Source organism: Astyanax mexicanus, chromosome 4 (genome assembly GCF_023375975.1).
Source record: "Astyanax mexicanus isolate ESR-SI-001 chromosome 4, AstMex3_surface, whole genome shotgun sequence".
Classification (NCBI taxonomy): Eukaryota; Metazoa; Chordata; class Actinopteri; order Characiformes; family Acestrorhamphidae; genus Astyanax; species Astyanax mexicanus.
This window is the reverse complement of record NC_064411.1, coordinates 23,893,877-23,914,425: the sequence shown is the minus strand read 5'-3', so window position 1 is coordinate 23,914,425 and position 20,549 is coordinate 23,893,877. Positions and strand designations below refer to the sequence as shown.

Here is a 20,549-nt window from a genome sequence, read left to right as displayed (position 1 = left end):
TAGTCTTCTTCTTTAAGGAAAACCTGGAATTAGCCTGGCCCGAGCTGATTTTATACTTTAAAATGAACTGGCAATATGGAATACCGATCCATAATGCACAAAAAAAATTGAATATAAAGCTGATGTTCTAGTGTGATTTTGAAGGACTTTTTAATCTTGGGCCAGAACAAATACACATGATCTGAAGAGTACTAGTCTTCTTCTTTAAGGAAAACCTGGAATTAGCCTGGCCCAAGATGATTTTATACTTTAAAATGAACTGGAAACATGGAATACCGATCCATAATGCACAAAAAAATTGAATATAAAGCTGATGTTCTAGTGTGATTTTGAAGGACTTTTTAATCTTGGGCCAGAACAAATACACATGATCTGAAGAGAACTAGTCTGCTACTTTAAGGAAAACCTGGAATTAGCCTGGCCCGAGCTGATTTTATAATTTAAAATGAACTGGCAATATGGAATACCGATCCATAATGCACAAAAAAATTGAATATAAAGCTGATGTTCTAGTGTGATTTTGAAGGACTTTTTAATCTTGGGCCAGAACAAATACACATGATCTGAAGAGTACTAGTCTTCTTCTTTAAGGAAAACCTGGAATTAGCCTGGCCCAAGATGATTTTATACTTTAAAATGAACTGGAAACATGGAATAACGATCCATAATACACAAAAAAATTGAATATAAAGCTGATGTTCTAGTGTGATTTTGAAGGACTTTTTAATCTTGGGCCAGAACAAATACACATGATCTGAAGAGTACTAGTCTTCTTCTTTAAGGAAAACCTGGAATTAGCCTGGCCCAAGCTGATTTTATACTTTAAAATTAACTGGCATTATGGCCTACCGATCAATAATGCACAAAAAAATTGAATATAAAGCTGATGTTCTAGTGTGATTTTGAAAAACTTTTTAATCTTGGGCCAGAACAAATACACATGATCTGAAGAGAACTAGTCTTCTTCTTTAAGGAAAACCTGGAATTAGCCTGGCCCGAGCTGATTTTATACTTTAAAATTAACTGGCAACATGACATGAAAGCCATTTTGCACAGAAATAATGAATATAAAGCATTGATTTTGAGAATACCAGAACACTTCATCTCATGTGTATTTGGTCTGAAAAAAAAAGTCCAAAATCATACTGGAATATCAGCTTTAAATAATATTTTTTTTGTGCTGCCATGTTGCCAATTAATTGTGCAGTCTAAAATCAGCTTGGGCCAGGCTAATTCCAGGTTTTCCTTAAAGTAGAAGACTAGTTCTCTTCAGATCATGTGTATTTGTTCTGGCCCAAGATGAAAAAGTCCTTCAAAATCACACTGGAACATCAGCTTTACATAAAAAAATTGTGCTTTATGGATCGGTATTCCATGTTGCCAGTTCATTTTAAAGTATAAAATCAGCTCGGGCCAGCCTAATTCCAGGTTTTCCTCTGGCCCAAGATTAAAAAGTCCGTCAAAATCACACTAGAACATCAGCTTTATATTCAATTTTTTTGTGCATTATGGATCATTATTCCATGTTGCCAGTTCATTTTAAAGTATAAAATCAGCTTGGGCCAGGCTAATTCCAGGTTTTCCTTAAGGTAGAAGACTAGTACTCTTCAGATCATGTGTATTTGGTCTGGCCCAAGATTAAAAAGTCCTTCAAAATCACACTAGAACATCAGCTTTATATTCAATTTTTTTGTGCATTATGGATCGGTATTCCATATTGCCAGTTCATTTTAAAGTATAAAATCAGCTCGGGCCAGGCTAATTCCAGGTTTTCCTTAAAGTAGCAGACTAGTTCTCTTCAGATCATGTGTATTTGTTCTGGCCCAAGATTAAAAAGTCTTTCAAAATCACACTAGAACATCAGCTTTATATTCAATTTTTTTGTGCATTATGGATCGTTATTCCATGTTGCCAGTTAATTTTAAAGTATAAAATCAGCTCGGGCCAGGCTAATTCCAGGTTTTCCTTAAAGAAGAAGACTAGTACTCTTCAGATCATGTGTATTTGTTCTGGCCCAAGATTAAAAAGTCTTTCAAAATCACACTAGAACATCAGCTTTACATAAAAAAATTGTGCATTATGGCTCGTTATACCATGTTGCCAGTTCATTTTAAAGTATAAAATCAGCTTGGGCCAGGCTAATTCCAGGTTTTCCTTAAAGTAGAAGACTAGTACTCTTCAGATCATGTGTATTTGTTCTGGCCCAAGATTGAAAAGTCCTTCAAAATCACACTAGAACATCAGCTTTATATTCAATTTTTTTGTGCATTATGGATCGGTAGGCCACGTTGCCAGTTAATTTTAAAGTATAAAATGAGCTCGGGCCAGGCTAATTCCAGGTTTTCCTTAAAGAAGCAGACTAGTACTCTTCAGATCATGTGTATTTGGTCTGGCCCAACATGAAAAAGTTCTTCAAAATCACACTTGAACATCTGCCTCATATTTTTTGAGCGCAATGGCTTTTAAAATATAATTTTATTAAATATATATTTAATTATTTATTGTAATATATAATTATAAATTCAGTAATTAAAATAAATATTTTACAATATACAAAATTACATTTAATACGATATTGTATATTTACATTTTTAATAAACAGCTGTACTGCTTTTCTTCATTTTATCACCTGTGTTGGTCTGTGAGGTGTTTAATATAAACAGCGGGTGTTTGTGAACGCTCCCTTTAGTTCACGGTGGTTCAGTGAAGCGGCAGCTGCGAATATCAAACCAACTTCAGCCGGGGAATACGAGGCTGCGAATATCGAGCCAAACGAATCTGGAGCTGCGAATATCAAACCAACTTCAGCCTCGTAAGATCCTACTTGTTCCATTCATCCCATATTGCTGAGTTTATTAAGATCTCATCAGTCCTGCCTTGTTTCTGTGCTATTGAAGCGTAGGACACGGAGGAGACATGGACTGTGTTTAGAGACGTGCTGGATCTGTCTGCAGCCCAAACACCTGTTCTTTCTTCACCTTTTGACTTGTTCTCTCCAAACTGAGCAACACAATGTAGACTTACATGTGGGATTAAATCCAAGTCTTTCTAACTATCCCTCTATACACACACCTCCCTCTAAACGTATCATCTACAGTAGTTTATCCTTTTAGCTTGATGGTGTTCTGAAGAACTCAAATGCTGATTGTATGTTTGGACGTGGCTGACAGCGTATCTGCTGAGACCTGGAACTATTCTGATTACATTAGCAGCACTAAGTTTATCATTTTCTTCAAGTGGGGAGACAGACCATAATAACTTTTTACTTTTGGAAGGAAGTCTGTTTTCTATTGGTTGAGAGACAAAAATAGGATCTAGAGTAAAGGGCTCATTCTCATCAGAGGAGGATTCATTATAATCAGGATCCTCTCTAAAGTCTTCCTTTTTCTCAGACACATTCTCCTCTATGTCTCTGTCATGGTGAAAGAGATGTGAGAAATCCTCACTGAGAGAAAACCTTTTCTTAAACGTCATTTTCAGTAGAGAGAGAGAGAGCAGAAAGAGAGAGAGACAGAACACATAGAGAACTGGTTTAGAAGCTGCTGTGAAACCTTTTATATCTCTGCATTTCCACTATGTTTTATGAACTATCAATATGTTTGTAGGAACAATATATTCCTGCACAGAATGAGAAATATCAAGTTGTCATGAGAATTATGTTTTCCCCGCCCCCCTGTCACTTGAACTGTCAGTGGTTTATAGTTATAATTATGTTATTTTAGGAAACACATTTTTTTTTAAGATTATAAAATTGCATGTCATATTGACCTTCACATCATTCAACACAAATCTGGGTCAAATTCTGATATTTTTATGTTTTAAATAGCTAAAATAGCGTGGGGACAAATTAACCCCAAACAACACCGATGTATACAAAATGTGTACAAGACACAAAAAAAACATCCCATTAATTTTATGTTTACCCAGTTGTCGCCATTAAATTAGAAAAAAAAAAAATCACCAAATATGAGGTAAATAAAATGAGATTAACTACTTACATAAATGCATTAAACACTGAAAAGGGTCAAATTGACCCCAAACATAAAAGGAGGATTAAGTGACTCAAGCAACCAGGGGTGTTTGTTTTATTTCTACACAGAACTAGATATAATCTGGCCCAAATAGTCTCAACATCAGAAACTTCTTCCTTTAATGTGTACAAAAATTATGTCTAAATTGGCTAATATTTTGTAGTAGAATGAGAATGCTTACTGGACTCATCTGAACAAGCTGGTACCATCCTATTAACAAATAAACTCTTAATCAAATCCTTTTTATTTCATAATTATTATTAAAACTGATATCTGCATATGAAGTTTCAAATGCTTTTACAAGTGTGAAGTACCCTTCTATACAGAAATCAGGATGGTCCATTGTGATGTCAGAGAGCGATTTTACAGGGAGGAGCTGTGAATGACCTCAATTTATGGAAATATTTCAGAATACATAAATAGAAAGACATTAAACAAGGTGAGCAACAAACAAGATCTGCTGCAGTACGATCTCCTTTTCAAGAACCTGCAGGACATCAAGAAGGTAAATGCAAAGAAAATGCAACCATAATATTTTGAATAAAATTTAGATTTAAAAAAGTGTCTACCAGAATCAATGTCACAACAGCACTGATCTTTCCATAGTAATTAGTAAGTGCTGTTTGTTGGAGAAAAAACTCACTTCTGAATCTCAAGCCACTTGACAGAGTTTGGAATGTACAAAAACTTATAAATATTTTTTTATTCTAAAAAGTATCAAACATTAAAAAAAATATTATTTTTAGCAAAGTAATAATTTATAAATGTTTGATACTTTATAGAGTAAAAATGTACTTATTTCCTCAAATCAGAACTATAACTGTTTCATCACCGCAGAGATAATTATTAAAGCTTTTAAACTGCAGTTTTAATCCTTTTAAACGAGCTCTGTGTGTAACTCCAGCATCAGTAGCAGTAATGCTAGTAAACCTACTGAATAAAAACATTAGTTTTAGAAAATGGAAATATTGGGGTACGTTTTCTTTGCTATTTTAGTGAAATACTTTCTTCTACTTTGTAAAATTAAAGGAAAACTCCAGAGAAGTAGTTATACAGTGTTTTAAATTAGAGTTTTAGCTGTTTAGCTCCATTCAGCTCCATGCATTGAGGACTCCCTCGCGGGCTCCCTCTAGCGGTGATGGGGTATAACGTGATATAGCGGGGGAGGGGGCGGGGCTCCACATAACCCGGATGAGGCTGAGCTTCCGGGGTCTGTAGCTGGAGCTCCGGAGTAAGAGCAGGATCAGCTGAACTACAGAAGGTAATTCTCTCTCTCTCTCTCTCTCTCTCTCTCTCTTTTTCTCTCTTTTTCTCTCTTTCTCTCTGTTTTTTCTTTCTTTCTTTTTTTCAAAGGCAAATAAGAGATGTACACAGATTTCTCTCTGAAAACTGTTTATTTGGGTGTAAAGCTGTTTATTTACAGTAAACTTAGATTTACAGATTTTTTTCAGCATTGAGGCAGGAGCATTAGCATTAGCGACATTAGCTTGTAAAATGACACAGTGTTGTTACCAATACCACACCTAACAGCTAAACTTAATTATAAAGGAAATGATTAACCATTACAGACAGCTTGTACATTATCCTACCATTTAGTCTATATAACAACAACTTATCACAAGTGTAATGTGTTTAAGACATTAAGGCTCCTAATAGTATTTTATTGTTTGGAATTGCCTGCTAGCTTAGGTAGCTATCTAGATAGCATTGGCTAGATTAGCCAAAGGTGGCTAAAACATTAACTTACCTTCAAAATTAATATAAGTAGCTGTATTCTTTTAACAAAACTGCTCTTGCTATTCAATATTTTTCTATATCGTTCATGCTGTGCTTGCTCCACACTGTTTTTTTATCCACAGATTTACAAAAGTGTAAGCAATAGTAAAATGATATATGATGTGATTTTTTAATGTGGGAATAGTGTTTAAGTGTTCATCTACAGTGGGAGCTGATGTGTTTCCTTAACGCGTCTGGCAAAGAGAAAAAGAGAACTATTTAATAGGCAGAACTGGCCCAGAATAGGGGACCAAAATACTTATGTTAGCCAGCTAGCTAATGTTACCAGCGTTTTTAACCGGCAGTTAACATTTCCCAGCTAGCTAAAGTTGTCACTGCTTTTTTAACCAGTATCTAATGTTCTCTATCTAGCCAATGTTCCCAGTGCTTTTTTAACCAAGTAGCTAATGTTATCTAGCTGGCTAATGTTACCAACGTTTTTAATACCTTCACCAAGCTAGGATATATTTTATTCTTTTAATTTGGATACAAAACTTTTTTACTTCTTCCTAAGTGAGAATGTGGACATTTCAGACATGAATAGATACTGCATTGTCCGACATCCATCTATTTGCGTTTCTTTTTATATTTTATTTTAAAGATACAAACATATCTTTTATGATTGAACTAATTAAAACGTAATTTCTGGAGCTGTGATGGTATGTAGATGCATGAAATAAGTCTCCACTGATACTGTATATTGTATAAAATAACATTTATTATAATACAATAATTAACAAGCACCCGGGTTTGCTTGGGAGAGCAAAAAAAACACATATTGAATTCAGGAGTGCATATCACTGTTAGTCTGAAGCTAATGTGGTGGAAAATAATGAACTGCTATCAGGAGTTTTTCAAAAAAATCAGGAATCTTTTATAAATTGGTGTAAAGGAAAAAGCTTTGGACATCGTTGGTCACGCGATCAATGTAGAATGTATCAAACATCGGCTCATTGATTCGAACCAATGCTTGTTGTTTTTTTAGCACACGCCTCAAAGCTTCAGATTAACGGGTAACATCACTGACTTAGAATGAGATAAAAGTACAAAAGCTTTTTTGATAATGAGATCCCAGTAGTTTTGTCTATATAATGTAACTGATTCAGGTAGATCTCTACAGTTTATTGACCTGCTTTTTCAGTTTATTTTTCTTTGTGTTTTACAGAAATTAAAAATATCCGCCTGAAATTTATATTTAACTAAGAGCAATGTTAAACTGCTGAAAGAGGTGGAGCAGAAGCCATCCTGAAGAATCTCCAGAACACACAGAAATCATTCAATACATCTAACAGACAAATGAAGCCAAGTCCCGACATGGAGAAACATCAGCACTCTGTCAAGAGTTTTACTAAACAGAGTGATCTCAAAAATCACCAGCGTATTCACACAGGAGAGAAACCGTATCACTGCTCAGACTGTGGGAAGAGTTTTAAACAACAGGGTGATCTCAAAATACACCAGCGCATTCACACAGGAGAGAAACCGTATTCCTGCTCAGACTGTGGGAAAAGTTTTACTACAAAGAGACATCTCAAACTGCACCAGCGCATTCACACAGGAGAGAAACCGTATTCCTGCTCAGACTGTGGGAAGAGTTTTACTACACAGAGTAATCTCAAAGGACACCAGCGCATTCACACAGGAGAGAAACCGTATCACTGTTCAGACTGTGGGAAGAGTTTTAATCAACAGAGTGCTTTCAAAAAACACCAGCGCATTCACACAGGAGAGAAACCGTATTACTGCTCAGACTGTGGGAAGAGTTTTAATCAACTGTATAATCTCAAAATACACCAGCGCATTCACACAGGAGAGAAACCGTATTACTGCTCAGACTGTGGGAAGAGTTTTACTCAGCAGAGTACTCTCCAACTGCACCTACGCATTCACACAGGAGAGAAACCGTATCACTGCACAGACTGTGGAAAGAGATTTACTAAGCAGAGTACTCTCAAAATACACCAGCGCATTCACACAGGAAAGAAAACTATCCCAAATCTGTTCCACGGCAAAAAGTGCAAAACGTAAATCTTTCGGAGAGAACACATTATCCTACACAAATGTTTCACTTTGTCACTTGGGACACGTTCCACCAGAAACAAACATACTGAATTTAACAACTGCCAGTATTTGCTCTAGATGTTAGATAAGCATAACTTAGTCTTTAAAATTTAGATGTCATAGTTGTTAGGAGTAGATTAGGATTCTTAGCTTGCAACTAAACGTTTAGGATCAAACCTTCAGCGCTTTTGCTTAGAAGGTTTTGAATGCATTTATTCTCTTTTCTAGTTCATGCAGATTTTATTATTTCTATTAATTTCTAGTACCTCTGTTTTCACTCTGTGGAAACCATCCTCAGTTCCCCAAGCTTAGCATAGCTTAGCTTAATGCTATTAATCGCTAGGCCCATCCATCCAAAGAAGAAGTGGAAAACAGCACCTGAGGAGAGAGAGTGCTCCCAAAAGTGAGACCCAGAGCCACAGAGAGACGACACTGTCCCGGGTACTGCCGTGTGGACCGGAGGAGCATCCAGATCCTGCAGAGAGATCAACAAACTTTCCAGAGGTTAAATAAAATGCTTTTTTTTATCTCCAAATTTACTAAGAATATCCAAATCATGTAGTTTCTTAATTGTTTTTATCCTCTACAAACTATTATCTTTGTATTGCTTCACCTGTATATATTTACTCATCTGTGTGTTTTAATAAAAGGATTTTCTATTGCAGATCTGTAATCTCATTGTGTTTTCTCAACATATGTTTCACATGAAACCTATAGGTCTGAGATTGTCTTATGTTATTGTTTGTTAAATACTCAAAGGCACCCAATGGAGAAATCCAGTGTGAAATGGATTTTTGTGTTGAAGTGAAACATCAGTCCATTTTAGATTGAAATTCCGAAAGAAATATATATTTTTTTATGTTTCCCACTTTAAATATACAATAACTTCCAAAGGTAGAGTAACGTATTTAACTTGTATTCATATGTTTATAAAGTTTTTTTTATTATTATTGTGAAACCTTATGGGTTGTGTTTTGTTTTTTGAAGTACCGTATTTTTCGGACTATAAGGCGCACCGTATTATAAGACGCACTATCAAAGAACGCCTATTTTCTGGTATTTTTCCATACATAGGGCGCATCGCATTATAAGGCGCGTTAAGTGACACTAGAAAGGGTGCCTATATCAAAGTGAACAGGGGTGGCGCCATGTTTCCCTTCCCCCAAGGGGGGGGTGTCTTGCCGGTGGAGCATCTCAGTATACAAATCTAGCTCTTTCAAAGTCAAACGAGTGCTGGATATTAATCTACACAGATTCCTCTCCTGAAAACTGTTTATTTGGGTGAGTAAAGTGCTTCAGTTTATTTACAGTAAGCTTAGATTTCCAGATTTCCACTAAGGCTTGCTGCACCAGCGTTAGCATAGCTATCCGCTAGCACGCTAGCTAGTCCCCTAAACTTGTAAAGTTAACCCAAACTTAAACGACAGCGTTACACTGAGTAATCCTGCGTGTTCTGGTAAGACAGTGAGATATTAGCTAGCGATTCGTCCCCCGTAGCTTGTTTTAACATGGTAAACAAGCAGATTACAGGCTGATAAAACTCACCTCTGAGAGAGTTAGCGCTTAGCATCTAGCTAATGCTAGCCAGGCAAAGCAGCACAGACTTACAGGCCGATAACTCACCTCTGAACGGTGAACGCTTAGCGATTAGCATCTAACTCTAATAATACTGCTCCAGCAGTATTAAAAGTACTAAATTTAGATAATACTGATCTCTGAACAGTGAAAAAGCTAGCTAGCTTAGCGGTTAGCATCTAGCTAATGCTATTGCTGCTCCAGCCACGGAGCTGCACGGCTCTGCACGGAGTGTGTGTTTACTTTAGATAATTTAGATAATACTGATCTCTGAACAGTGAATATGCTAGCTAATGCTATTGCTGCTCCAGCCTCGGAGCTGCACGGCTCTGGACTCTGTATAGCACTGAAACTCTCTATAACGCTGCACCGAGTGTGTGTTTACTGCTCCTTACAACCTGACGGGTAAAATCCATACAAAAGGCGCACCGTATTATAAGACGCACTGTCAATTTTTGTGAAAATTAAAAGTTTTTAAGTGCGCCTTATAGTCCGAAAAATACGGTAGTTGTTTTTGAAGAAGTAGCATAGTCATTCACCAACTACACTTAATTACCAAATTCTACATTTAAGTTATTGACCATTATTATTGGTAGCTAGCCTAGCTAAATATCCAAACACAGCATTTGCTATTTTACTGACCAAATGTATTTTTTTCGGCGGTGTTTGCGGTTTACATAGCACCAGATGCCAATCCTAACAATGCGCTGAAGGAGCTTTATGACAACACCAGCTAGCTTCAGAACAAGCATCCGGACGCGTTCTACGTGGTAGCGGGAAATTTTAACCACGTAGAACTGAAGATCACGCTGCCGAGGTTTTACCAACACGTGAACATCCCAACACGAGGTAGTAACGTGCTGGACCATGTTTACACCAACGCGAGGGACACGTACAGAGCCTTCCCCCACCTCGGGCTCTTCGACCACATCTCTATCATGCTGTTCTCCGCATACCATCCCCCGCTGTGACGCTCCAAACCCACACAGAAGACCATTACTGTGTGGCCCAGTGACGGTGATGCTGTGCTGCAGGACAGCTTTGGCTGCACAGACTGGCAGGTCTTCAGGGATGCTATGTGAGTGTGAGGGGGAGCAGGATCTGGATGAATACACATCTGCTGTTCTCAGGTACATCAGCAAGTGTGAGGAGGATGTCACAGCTTTTGCACTGCAGTCAGCAGGGCAAAAGCTGCATATGCTCAGAAAATTCAGGGACCCCTTTCCTCCCAGGATCCACAGAGCATGTGGAGGGTCATCAAGAGCATCACGGACTACAGATCCAACACTGCAAAAAGCTCCAAAGACCCATCCCTGCCTGAGGCTCTCAACAAGTTCTTTGCCCGTTTTGAGAATCCTGACACCCCCCCCCCCCCCCCCCCCCCCCCCCAGAACTAGACTCCCACACTCACCAGGAGAGGAGCCTCTCAGCGTGACACCAGCAGATGTAAGGAGGACGCTGAGGAGGACCAACACCCCAGAAAGCTGCTGGCCCGGACAACATTCCTGGACAGGTGCTAAGAGATTGAGCAGACGAGCTCTCGGATGTCCTGGCATACATTTTCAACGCTTCCTTTATCGAGGCAGCTGTCCCCACTTGCCTGAAGACTGCCACCATCATCCCAGTCCCCAAGAGCTCCACAGTGATGGGTCTACCAGATTAAACCAGATGGGACTACCAGCCAGTAGCCCTCCCTCTAATAGTCACAAAGTGCTTTGAAAGACTGGTTCAGATCCCCATCAAAGCCATCAACATCACTGTGGATCCACACCAGTATGCATACAGGAAGATTCGATCCACAGAGGATGCCATTTCCTCCGTGGTCCACACTGTCCTCATCCACCTGGAGCAGAAGGATGCCTATGTCCGTATGCTCTTTGTGGACTTCTCATCTGCTTTCAACACAATGATTCCTCAGACCCTGATGACCCTGTGCAACTGGGCCCCCTCCTGTTCACACTGCTCACGTATGACTGCTTTACCTCTCCATCCAGGCTGTCATATTGTGAAGTTAGGCGATGACACAGCAGTTGTTGGATGCATCACGAACAGAGATGAGTCCAGCTACAGGCAGGCGGTGGAATACCTAGAGGGTTGGTGCAGAGAAAACAACCTCTGCATCAATGTAAAGAAGACGAAGGAGATGATTGTGGACTTCAGAATGCCCACCTCCCCCTGCACATTGGAGGATCTGCGGTGGAAGTGGTCGACTGATACAGGTACTTGGCTGTGCACCTGAGCTGTAAGGTTCTTAAACTCCACCTAAACAACATACTGCACTGACACACAAGGACAAATTACTGTTTGCAAACACTGTCACTTTAAACTGCACTGAGACACTTTATCTTTTACTGCTCTAATTTCATTATCATGCTGCTATAGCAAACTTGCTCTCTGGACTTCATGTTGCTGCTACCTGTCTACTCTCTATATTTATTTTTTTTGGGGTATTTATCTTTATCTATTTTGTATACTTTATTTTATTTTGTTATCTTATTTTATCTATACATCTATTTTAACAACAGCTCTTGGGTGTAAACTGGATCGTGAGATCACAATTTCGTTCCACCTCATGTACCACATGTGATGCAAATGACAATAAAATCTCCTTGAATCCTAATGCTGTGCTCTAAACCTATGGCTAGGCTAGCTACCAATATTAGTGGTCAGTAAAACAGCTAATGCTGCATTTGTACATTTAGCGAGCTAGCTACCAATAATAATAGTCATTAAAGCAGGAAAAAAACAAAACAAACATAACCCATAAGCATACACAATAAAAAAAACTTTATAAACATAGGAATACAAGTTAAACACACATGCTACTCTACCATTGGAAGTAAATGTTTATTTAACCATTTTAAGCCTGAACCATTACAAAAAAATCAATTTCCTTCTAAATTTCAATCTGAAATTGACTATTATGTCTCACTTCAACCCAAATCCATTTTACACTGGATTTCTCGTTTGGGCGACTTTGAGTATTTAACAAATAATAACGTAAGACAATCTTAGGCCTATAGGTTTCATGTCAACTATATGTTGCAGATATGCAATATAAAAGCCTTTAATTTTAAATGCACAGATGAGTAAATATAGAGGTGAAGCAGTACAAAGATAATATTTGGTACTGGATAAAAAAAAATAAGGAACTAAATGATTTGGATATTCTTCGTAACTTTGGAGATTTAAAACCTTAAGCAACATCGATATCTAATAAGTAGTGATGGGTTCGGCAACAGCGATGCGTCGGCACATGCGCCGAGCTCCTAGAACAAACCCCGTGTCGGTGTGCGCATCTCTTTCACCAAGTCACATGGCCGATACTGGAACTGTTTCGAAAGGACACTAATGCGCCAAACTGTGTTTATAAGGAAGCACATCTGTTGGGATGCATTTGCCATTTGCCACTGCATTTTAGCGGTTCATCATCTTTTTCATCCAAAACTATGGAACAGCCTCAAGGAAAAAGAAAAAGTTTTCTGCTGTGTGGGACCATTTTGATCTTACATTAGAAAATAAGGTATTTTTTTTAATTGCGTTGTTTAATCTGGTTCCATTCAGAGCTTCAACCTGATCTATCTGAATCCAAATTCATCTCAAATTGACTCTTAGGCTTACTATTCATATTGTGTTCTGCAGGTTAAATGTCGCATTTGTTTGACAGAACTGTCATATTTAAACAAATCCATTTTGTGTAGGATAAGGTGTTCTGTCCGAAAGATTTAGGATTTACACTTTTAATTGCAGTGGAAAAGATTTGGGATAGTTTTCTCTCCTGTGTGAATGCGCTGGTGTTTTTTGAGATTACTTTGATGATTAAAACTCTTCCCACAGTCTGAGCAGTGATAAGGTTCCTCTCCTGAGTGAATGCGCTGGTGATTTTTGAGATGACTCGCTGTAGAAAAACACTTCTCACACTCTAAGCAGTAATATGGTTTTACTCCTGTGTGAATGCGCTGGTGTATTTTGAGAGTACTCTGTAGATTAAAACTCTTCCCACAGTCTGAGCAGTGATACGGTTTCTCTCCTGTGTGAATTTGCTGGTGCAGTTTGAGATGACTCTGTTGTCTAAAACTCTTTCTACAGTCTGAACAGTGATACGGTTTCTGTCCTGTGTGAATGCGCTTGTGTTTTTTGAGATCACTCTGTTTAGTTAAACTCTTGACAGAGTGCTGATGTTTCTTCATGTCGGGACTTGGCTTAATTTGTCTGTCAAATGCAAAAATTTCTGTGTGTTCTGGAGATTCTTCAGGACGGCTTCTGCTTTACCTCTTTCAGCAGTTTAACATTGCTCTTAGTTAAATATCCTGGTTTTTGGTGATGAATTTCAGGAGAATATTTTAATTTCTGAAAAAAAAAAGAAAGAAAAATGCCATTGAATAATAAAATAAAAGCAGGTCAATTAACTGAAGAGAACGGTCTAAATCAATCAGTTACACTACATTGACAAAACTACTGGGACATCTTCATATTACCATAAAAGCTTCTGTGCTGTACCTGGTGGTCCTCCAGCCACTAGAGGGAGGCCACCTTTTGCCACTCGCAATAATCAAGCGGACACCTGCTTAGTGCCTTTATAAGGACCGCTCACTGTTCAGACAGTCTTGATTCTGTTCTGGTCTCACTAGAAGCTGAGAACTTTCTTAGGACTCAAAGTTGGTCTTGAGAAGATACTCGTTTTCTATTTCCCTGAGTATCTTTATTTAAAGGCACACTAGGAAGGATGTCCTTGATTATTGAACTATTTAAAGAAGTAAAATTACAGCTCCAAACTCACTGTAGCACTTGTGGTGGAAACACCTGTGACGATTAATGAAGAAAAATATTAAGTTCTGAGTCGTGTCAAATGAGTAATACGTTTTATTAAAGCATAATATTGAGAGTACAATCAGTCATGAAAGCATCACGCTCTGAGAGACCAACGGTTCCTCAGAGAGTGTTATCCATTCTCACTCTGCCTTATTATGAAAACATAAACCATACATGGGCATAGGGCTTCCGCCTGCACCTGCATCCTTCAAAAAACTCCCTTCTGTTCTCAGACAGAGTCTAATGTCAGCATAACCTCTTCTCACACAAAATTGTTATCAGACAAGGTTTCTCTGCTAGCCAGCACATATACAAAGTGTCACACTAACTCAAGAGCAAGTTTGCAAAATGAACTAATATGAGTGAATTACCACTGTGAATAATAAGTGTGAATAAGCACATCTAATAAAACGAAACATGTATACAAATTATATAACATCTAGTGAAATGAATAATCCTAAATGGTCACATCTAGTGAATGAACATGAATAAATTGATTACATTTGTCATAACAAGGTGGTTATAATGGTAACAAAATGGTGATAATAAAATTTCCCACGTCACTCCTCCCTTTTGATTCTAAAAAATCAACTCATGCAATTTCATACACATTGCTCACGGTGTGAGTGCCTCCGATGTTGAACAGTTCAAGCATAAGCTATCATAGAAGGTGATGTTAACTTTACGGTCAGTGTACCCTAAACGAGGCCCTCCTCTTATTCCAGGTGAACACATGCAGGTGGATGCATTGAGAGGGGGCACCGTGGTGAACGACATGTTTACAAATTTTGGCTCATATCTTGGTCCGGGGTGGGTCATGTCACATCGGGGCATCATCTGAAACATAGCAGTTACATTTCCATCAAATGGGGGGCTCTGTTTCGTGGCTGCAAAATGGGCTGATACATTTAGCATGAATGCCATCTGCCTGTCCAGAGTGCAGTCTGCCGGATCCTTCACCAATGCAGCAGCAGTCACATTGTGTAAAGGAGTTGGTATCCAGGGGACAGCAAACTTATGGCAGACCACACATTCTTTGTTGGGAGACACCTCGTCAGCTGCTGCTACTGCGGCCATGCATGCTTTGTTTCCATAACACTGTTGTTCCACTCGGTCCTGAGGGGACTGATGGGACCCAGGTAGGAGGGTCACCACCATCAACAGCCACAGCATGGTGATACTGGTTTATCAGTGTGGGTGCCCCTAGCCTATGTAGACACCTTAGTGCTCAGAGTGCAGGCACGCCCAATCCCACTCGTCCCACCAGCCGTGACACCCACTCACTGACCAACCAGAGCTGCTTCTTCTTCAGGTTTGGTGGGGGCCTTCTTGCAGTGTGTGTGATGAACCCAGGTTCTGCGTCCTTCAACCTTCAGCGCCGTGTGGGTCGTCAGGAGCACAAGATTAGGTCCAGTCCACCTTTGCTGGTTCCACCTTCGTCTCTGCAGGTCCTTGATCAGCACCCAGTCTCCTGGCTTGTGGTTATGGAAGGGTTGGTCAGCTGGTTGAGGTAGCACAGCTTTTACCAGTCGAGATGCAGACAAAAGAGAATCATGCAATGAGATACAGTATTCAACAAGAGTGTGGTCTAACAGTTGATCCTCTAGTGGGGGGGGGTCCCACTCCTACATTGGGAGGTCTGCCTTAGGCTTGTTTTTGGTTGCACCCTGGTTCTGCTTTGCCACAGGACCAGAGGGAGACATTTGACCCAATTTAGACCTGTTTGCTGTGTAATTTTTGCCAATCCGTTTTTGATGGTGCCATTTGCTCTCTCTACTGCCCTGCTGAGGTGGGTTGGTAACTACAATGCTTGTGCATGTCAATACCCAAATATTTGGTCAAACTTTTGAGCCCTGTGTGTACGAATGGTGTGCCATTGTTGCTCGAGATTTTGGCAGACCAAATCTAGGGATTAATTCTCTGAGAAATGCTTTAGCCACTTCTTCTCCATCCTGTCTACCTGTTGGGAAAGCTTCAATCCATTTACTGAACATGCAAACACAGACCAGGAGAAACTTTTTCCCTTCTGCTGGGGTTAGTTCTACAAAGTCTATCTGCCAGTGTTGAAATGGTTCTGTGGCAGGTGGGTGACCTGCTGGCTGCTGTGTGAGTGGTGCAGCATGTCTGTGTGTGTGCTGAGCACAGATGAGACATGAAGAACAAAAATTTTGGGCAAGTGTATAGAGTCCAGGTGCATACCAATACCTGGAAATCTGCTCTACTATCCCTCCATTGGCCATGTGACTCCTCCCATGGACAATTTTAATCAAAACCTTAGCATATTGTTTGGGTAGGAGTGGCCTATTGGTGGATTTCTGTCTCCAAACACCATTGTCTTTGTAACAATCAGTTTTAGCCCACAATGTTTTCTCTGATGGTGTTGCAGGTGAGCAGGTTTCTCCTGCTCTGGTGTAGAAATTTGTGCAGCTGTGATGTGTGCGGTGTGAGCTGTGTGCTTAGCAACGCTGTCTGCAAAGGCATTTGCCTTGCTCACTGGATCTCCTGTGGATGTGTGTGCGGCACACTTTATTACTGCGATCTGTGAGGGAAGCAAAAGAGCAGAAAGCAAGTTATTAATCAGCTCATGGTGTTTGATCTTTGTTCCTGAACTTGTCAGGAAATTACGCTGCTTCCACATGAACCCAAAATCATTTGCCACACCCCATGCTTTTGAGTAAGCACTTAAGTCATATAGATGCCTTTTGCATGTACCATCTGAACAAAAGGTTTAGTTGAATCAGGTATGCCCAATGCTGGCATATTTTGCAAAGCCACCTTAAGCTGTATAGATGGTTGACTCGCAATAACCCTGACACAACCTTGTAAATGTATATGCTTTCCCTTCAAAGGAAAATGCAAACCAGAATCTGCTGTCTGGATGTATTGGAATACTGAAAAATGCATTAGCCAGATCCACTACACTGTAGTGGGTGTGTTACGTTGGTATCTGAGACAAAATAGTGTGGTGATTTGGAACCTCAGGGGCTCGTGCTTGGACTGCTGAATTTACTGCTTGCAGATCCTGTACAAATCTCCACTCATCCCGGCCGGGCTTCTTAACTGGAAAGATTGGCGTTCTAACTGGTGAGTATGCACATGGCACTATGACCCCTTTTTCAAGAAGAGCTTGAAACACGGGCCTAATGCCTTCAACTGCTTCAGGTTTCAAAGGATATTGAGCTTGTCTAGGCCTATAGGAAGACTTAGGTGTAATGGACACAGGTTCACAGCCTTTGATTAAACCCACATCATATTTACTGCTGGCCCACAGCTGAAGAGGGAGTGAGCTAAGCTCCAGTTCCTCTTCCTCTGTAAGCGAAACCGCCTGCACCAGTGGCGCGCTGCCAAACAGCTCCACTGTAGGCTCTGTTTTCAAATGATACTGATAAGGGCATCTCCACGTGTGGGTGGAGGCGCTGTACTGCACATTGGGGTGTTCTGTATTCACCCAATCTTTAGCCCTGGCCACCCGTAAAGCCCATGGACCAATATTTTTCCATGGCACGGTATGGTTAACTCTGGCCAGGGAGATGTGAGGGGAGGAATTTTCTACTGTGAACAAAGTGTCCAGCTGTTTAGTTAAAGAGACCATAGCTGCTGCTTTTTCACTGTCCCAAATTAAATATTTTGTAGACAGTGGTTCTGAAGTCTGGTGGTAAAACAACTGTTCGTATTCATGGTCTGGCCCACTGCTAATGTGGGATGTACAATGCAAATCAGTTTGTTTCCACTCTAAGGGCTCTGTCACCAGTTTCTTTGTTTCTGGCAGAAAATGTTTCATTGTTTCACTCTGTTTTTCTACACAACGCCACATATATGCATACCCTGGAGCCCCAGGTGCTAATTGAACCATGCATGGTTGTTCAAATTCTATAGATAAACCAGTTGGTGAGCTAATCAAATTACAACAGACCGGTCTCACTACTACCCTTTCTCTCTAAAACAATCGAGAGAGCAGTTTTAAATCAGGTCTCTGACTTCCTCTCCCAGAATGACCTCCTGGACCAGAACCAATCTGGATTCAAAAAAGGACACTCTACCGAGACGGCTCTGTTGTCTATGACTGAAGCGTTGAAAACTGCTAGAGCTGCAGGCCAGTCCTCAGTGCTCATTCTGCTGGACCTCTCGGCCGCCTTTGACACGGACAACCACGACTTCCTCCTAACTATACTTTCAAACATGGGGATCTCAGACAATGTGCTGTCATGGTTCAGATCATACCTCACTGGGCGCTCGTTCAAGGTGTCGTGGCAAGGACAGCTGTCCTCAGCCAACTCCCTATACACTGGGGTTCCGCAGGGTTCGGTACTGGGTCCCCTTCTCTTCTCAATATACACTGCCTCTCTTGGTCAGGTTATCCACTCACATGGCTTTTCCTACCATTGCTTTGCTGATGACACCCAGCTATACCTGTCATTCTCACCTGAAGATAACTCAATCTCTGCACGGACATCGTCGTGTCTCTCTGACATATCCTCTTGGATGAAGGAGCATCACCTTCAATTAAATCTCTCAAAGACTGAACTTCTGGTCATACCAGCAAAACCATCTTTTCAACACAACCTCTCTATAAGCATCGACTCTCTCTCTCTCTCACCGACAAAGGTTGCTAGGAACCTGGGTGTTATGGTTGATGACCAGCTCTCCTTCACGCACCATGTGGCCTCGGTTGCTCGATCCTGCCGCTTCGCGCTTTATAACATCAGGAAAATTAGACCGTTTCTGATGCAACAGGCCACCCAACTCCTGGTACAAGCAGTCGTCATCTCACGCCTCGACTACTGCAATGCCCTGCTAACTGGCCTCCCGGCCTGCGTAGTAAAACCACTCCAAATGATCCAGAATGCAGCAGCACGTCTGGTCTTCAACCAACCAAAACGGGCACATGTCACCCCGCTGCTCATTGAGCTCCACTGGCTACCAGTTGATGCTCGCAACAAATTCAAAACTCTTACAATCGCCTACAAGGTGATGACAGAACAGGCTCCTTCCTACCTGCACTCACTCCTGAAGGCTTACGCTACCTCCCGGCCGCTGCGCTCCTCCAATGAACATCGCCTCGCTTTGCCAAACACTCACACAAAGCAATCCAGACTGTTCTCATACAGAGTTCCACAATGGTGGAACAAACTACCTTCCACTACCAGATCAGGAGAATCTCTCGCTATCTTTAAGAGGCTCCTGAAGACAGAGCTCTTCAAAGAGCACTTACTCTCCTAATACCTCTAACACACTAACTACTTCTAACCCCATTTCCTTCTTCCCCTCCTTCACTTCTCTATCCCTTTATTTCCCTTCGACCTCCTTTAAGCCCTATCTAAAAATGGGTTATCTAAATTCCTATTACTTTTGTACTTCATTATTGTAAGTCGCTTTGGACAAAAGCGTCTGCCAAATGAAATGTAATGTAATGTAATGTAACAACATAATTTACACATCAAATCTCTAGCCAACAAGTTTACTGGGCATGTTGAGGAGATCATAAAGCAATGAGAGAAGGATCGGTCGTTTAAAGAACATTGGAGAGGCACAGACACTTTTTCTTTAACTATTTGCCCTCCTACCCCAATTAATGCTGTATGTTTTCCTGGTTGCCCTAATTACAGAATAACCAGCAGCGCTGTCAACAATAAATTTCAGTGTCTTTCCACACACTTCAACATTTAACATTGGCATTGCTGTTGGATTATGGGTTAATTGCTGCACTAAACTGAGGTAAGAAAAAGAAAGATCTACTTTCCTGTCCGATGACTCAGTGGACTCGTCTGTGCCGTCCTGCCTCTCCGCCGCCCGTCACTTCCCCAGGGCAGTCTCTAGCGAAGTGTCCTTCCCTTCTGCAGGCATAACACCTGTTTGTCCAATCCACTTCAGTATCGTCCTCCTGACTGTCTTGTTGCTGTTGTTGAGGCGCTGGTGGTCGAATACAAGTCCGTTACCAGCAAATCCATTGTTAACATAGCTTGATCCATGAAGAAACCGCATCAGCATTTTCTGCTCTGGCTGCAGGAGCCTCGAGTCCACTGTGATCAGTGTGGACTCTGGTTAGACGAACCATATAATCCTGCACAGTCTCTCCGTCCTCCTGCTTGCATTCAGCGATTTTTCCCATATTGACGTGAAGGGGAAAAGCTGCAACAAGGCGCTCTTTTAAGTCTCTTATCATGTTTCTGTATTCCAAATTCAGATCTGGGTTTGCTGCGGGTTCTTGGTTCCACTGAACACCACCCAGTCTGATGTCCTGCTGCGGCCAGCCTCTGTCAATCTTGCAGTAACTTGATCCGAGTTTTCTCATCA

The 20,549-nt window shown here is 40.6% G+C and overlaps 5 protein-coding genes across 9 annotated transcripts in view; 3 read left to right on the top strand and 2 right to left on the bottom strand.

The window, feature by feature from the left end:
* LOC125801365 (zinc finger protein 239-like) overlaps window positions 1-20,549 on the bottom strand; it is a 362,996-nt gene that overhangs the window by 139,956 nt on the left and 202,491 nt on the right. The window lies entirely within an intron of this gene.
* The window catches only part of LOC111188530 (zinc finger protein 239-like), a 214,745-nt gene that overhangs the window by 83,626 nt on the left and 110,570 nt on the right, over window positions 1-20,549 (top strand). Inside the window, exon 1 of one of the 4 annotated variants that reach the window (XM_049478044.1) lies at window positions 5,258-5,292. The exons of 2 other annotated variants lie outside the window; for them this stretch is intronic. The gene's annotated coding sequence lies outside the window, so the exon portion shown is untranslated. Of the gene's footprint in view, window positions 1-5,257; window positions 5,293-20,549 lie in introns of those variants that run through there. One more of the 4 variants, XM_049478046.1, reaches the window with a different exon arrangement.
* Window positions 1-20,549, bottom strand: part of LOC125801250 (zinc finger protein 271-like) — a 140,506-nt gene that overhangs the window by 63,658 nt on the left and 56,299 nt on the right. The gene's annotated exons all lie outside the window — the stretch shown is intronic.
* Window positions 1-20,549, top strand: part of LOC125801263 (gastrula zinc finger protein XlCGF26.1-like) — a 114,495-nt gene that overhangs the window by 83,622 nt on the left and 10,324 nt on the right. Inside the window, exon 1 of one of the 2 annotated variants that reach the window (XM_049477702.1) lies at window positions 5,258-5,292. The exons of the other annotated variant lie outside the window; for it this stretch is intronic. The gene's annotated coding sequence lies outside the window, so the exon portion shown is untranslated. Of the gene's footprint in view, window positions 1-5,257; window positions 5,293-20,549 lie in introns of those variants that run through there. 2 annotated transcript variants of the gene reach the window in all.
* Window positions 5,256-8,532, top strand: LOC125801502 (gastrula zinc finger protein XlCGF49.1-like). Its single transcript, XM_049478293.1, has 2 exons — window positions 5,256-5,292; window positions 6,973-8,532. Exon 2 carries the CDS (start codon window positions 7,104-7,106, stop codon window positions 7,833-7,835), a length of 732 nt encoding a protein of 243 aa, XP_049334250.1. The 5' UTR covers window positions 5,256-5,292; window positions 6,973-7,103; the 3' UTR covers window positions 7,836-8,532.

What these genes read in the sequence shown, in the direction of transcription:
- LOC125801502 (XM_049478293.1), top strand. Translation starts at nt 7,104, where the DNA reads ATGAAGCCAAGTCCCGACATGGAGAAACATCAGCACTCTGTCAAGAGT.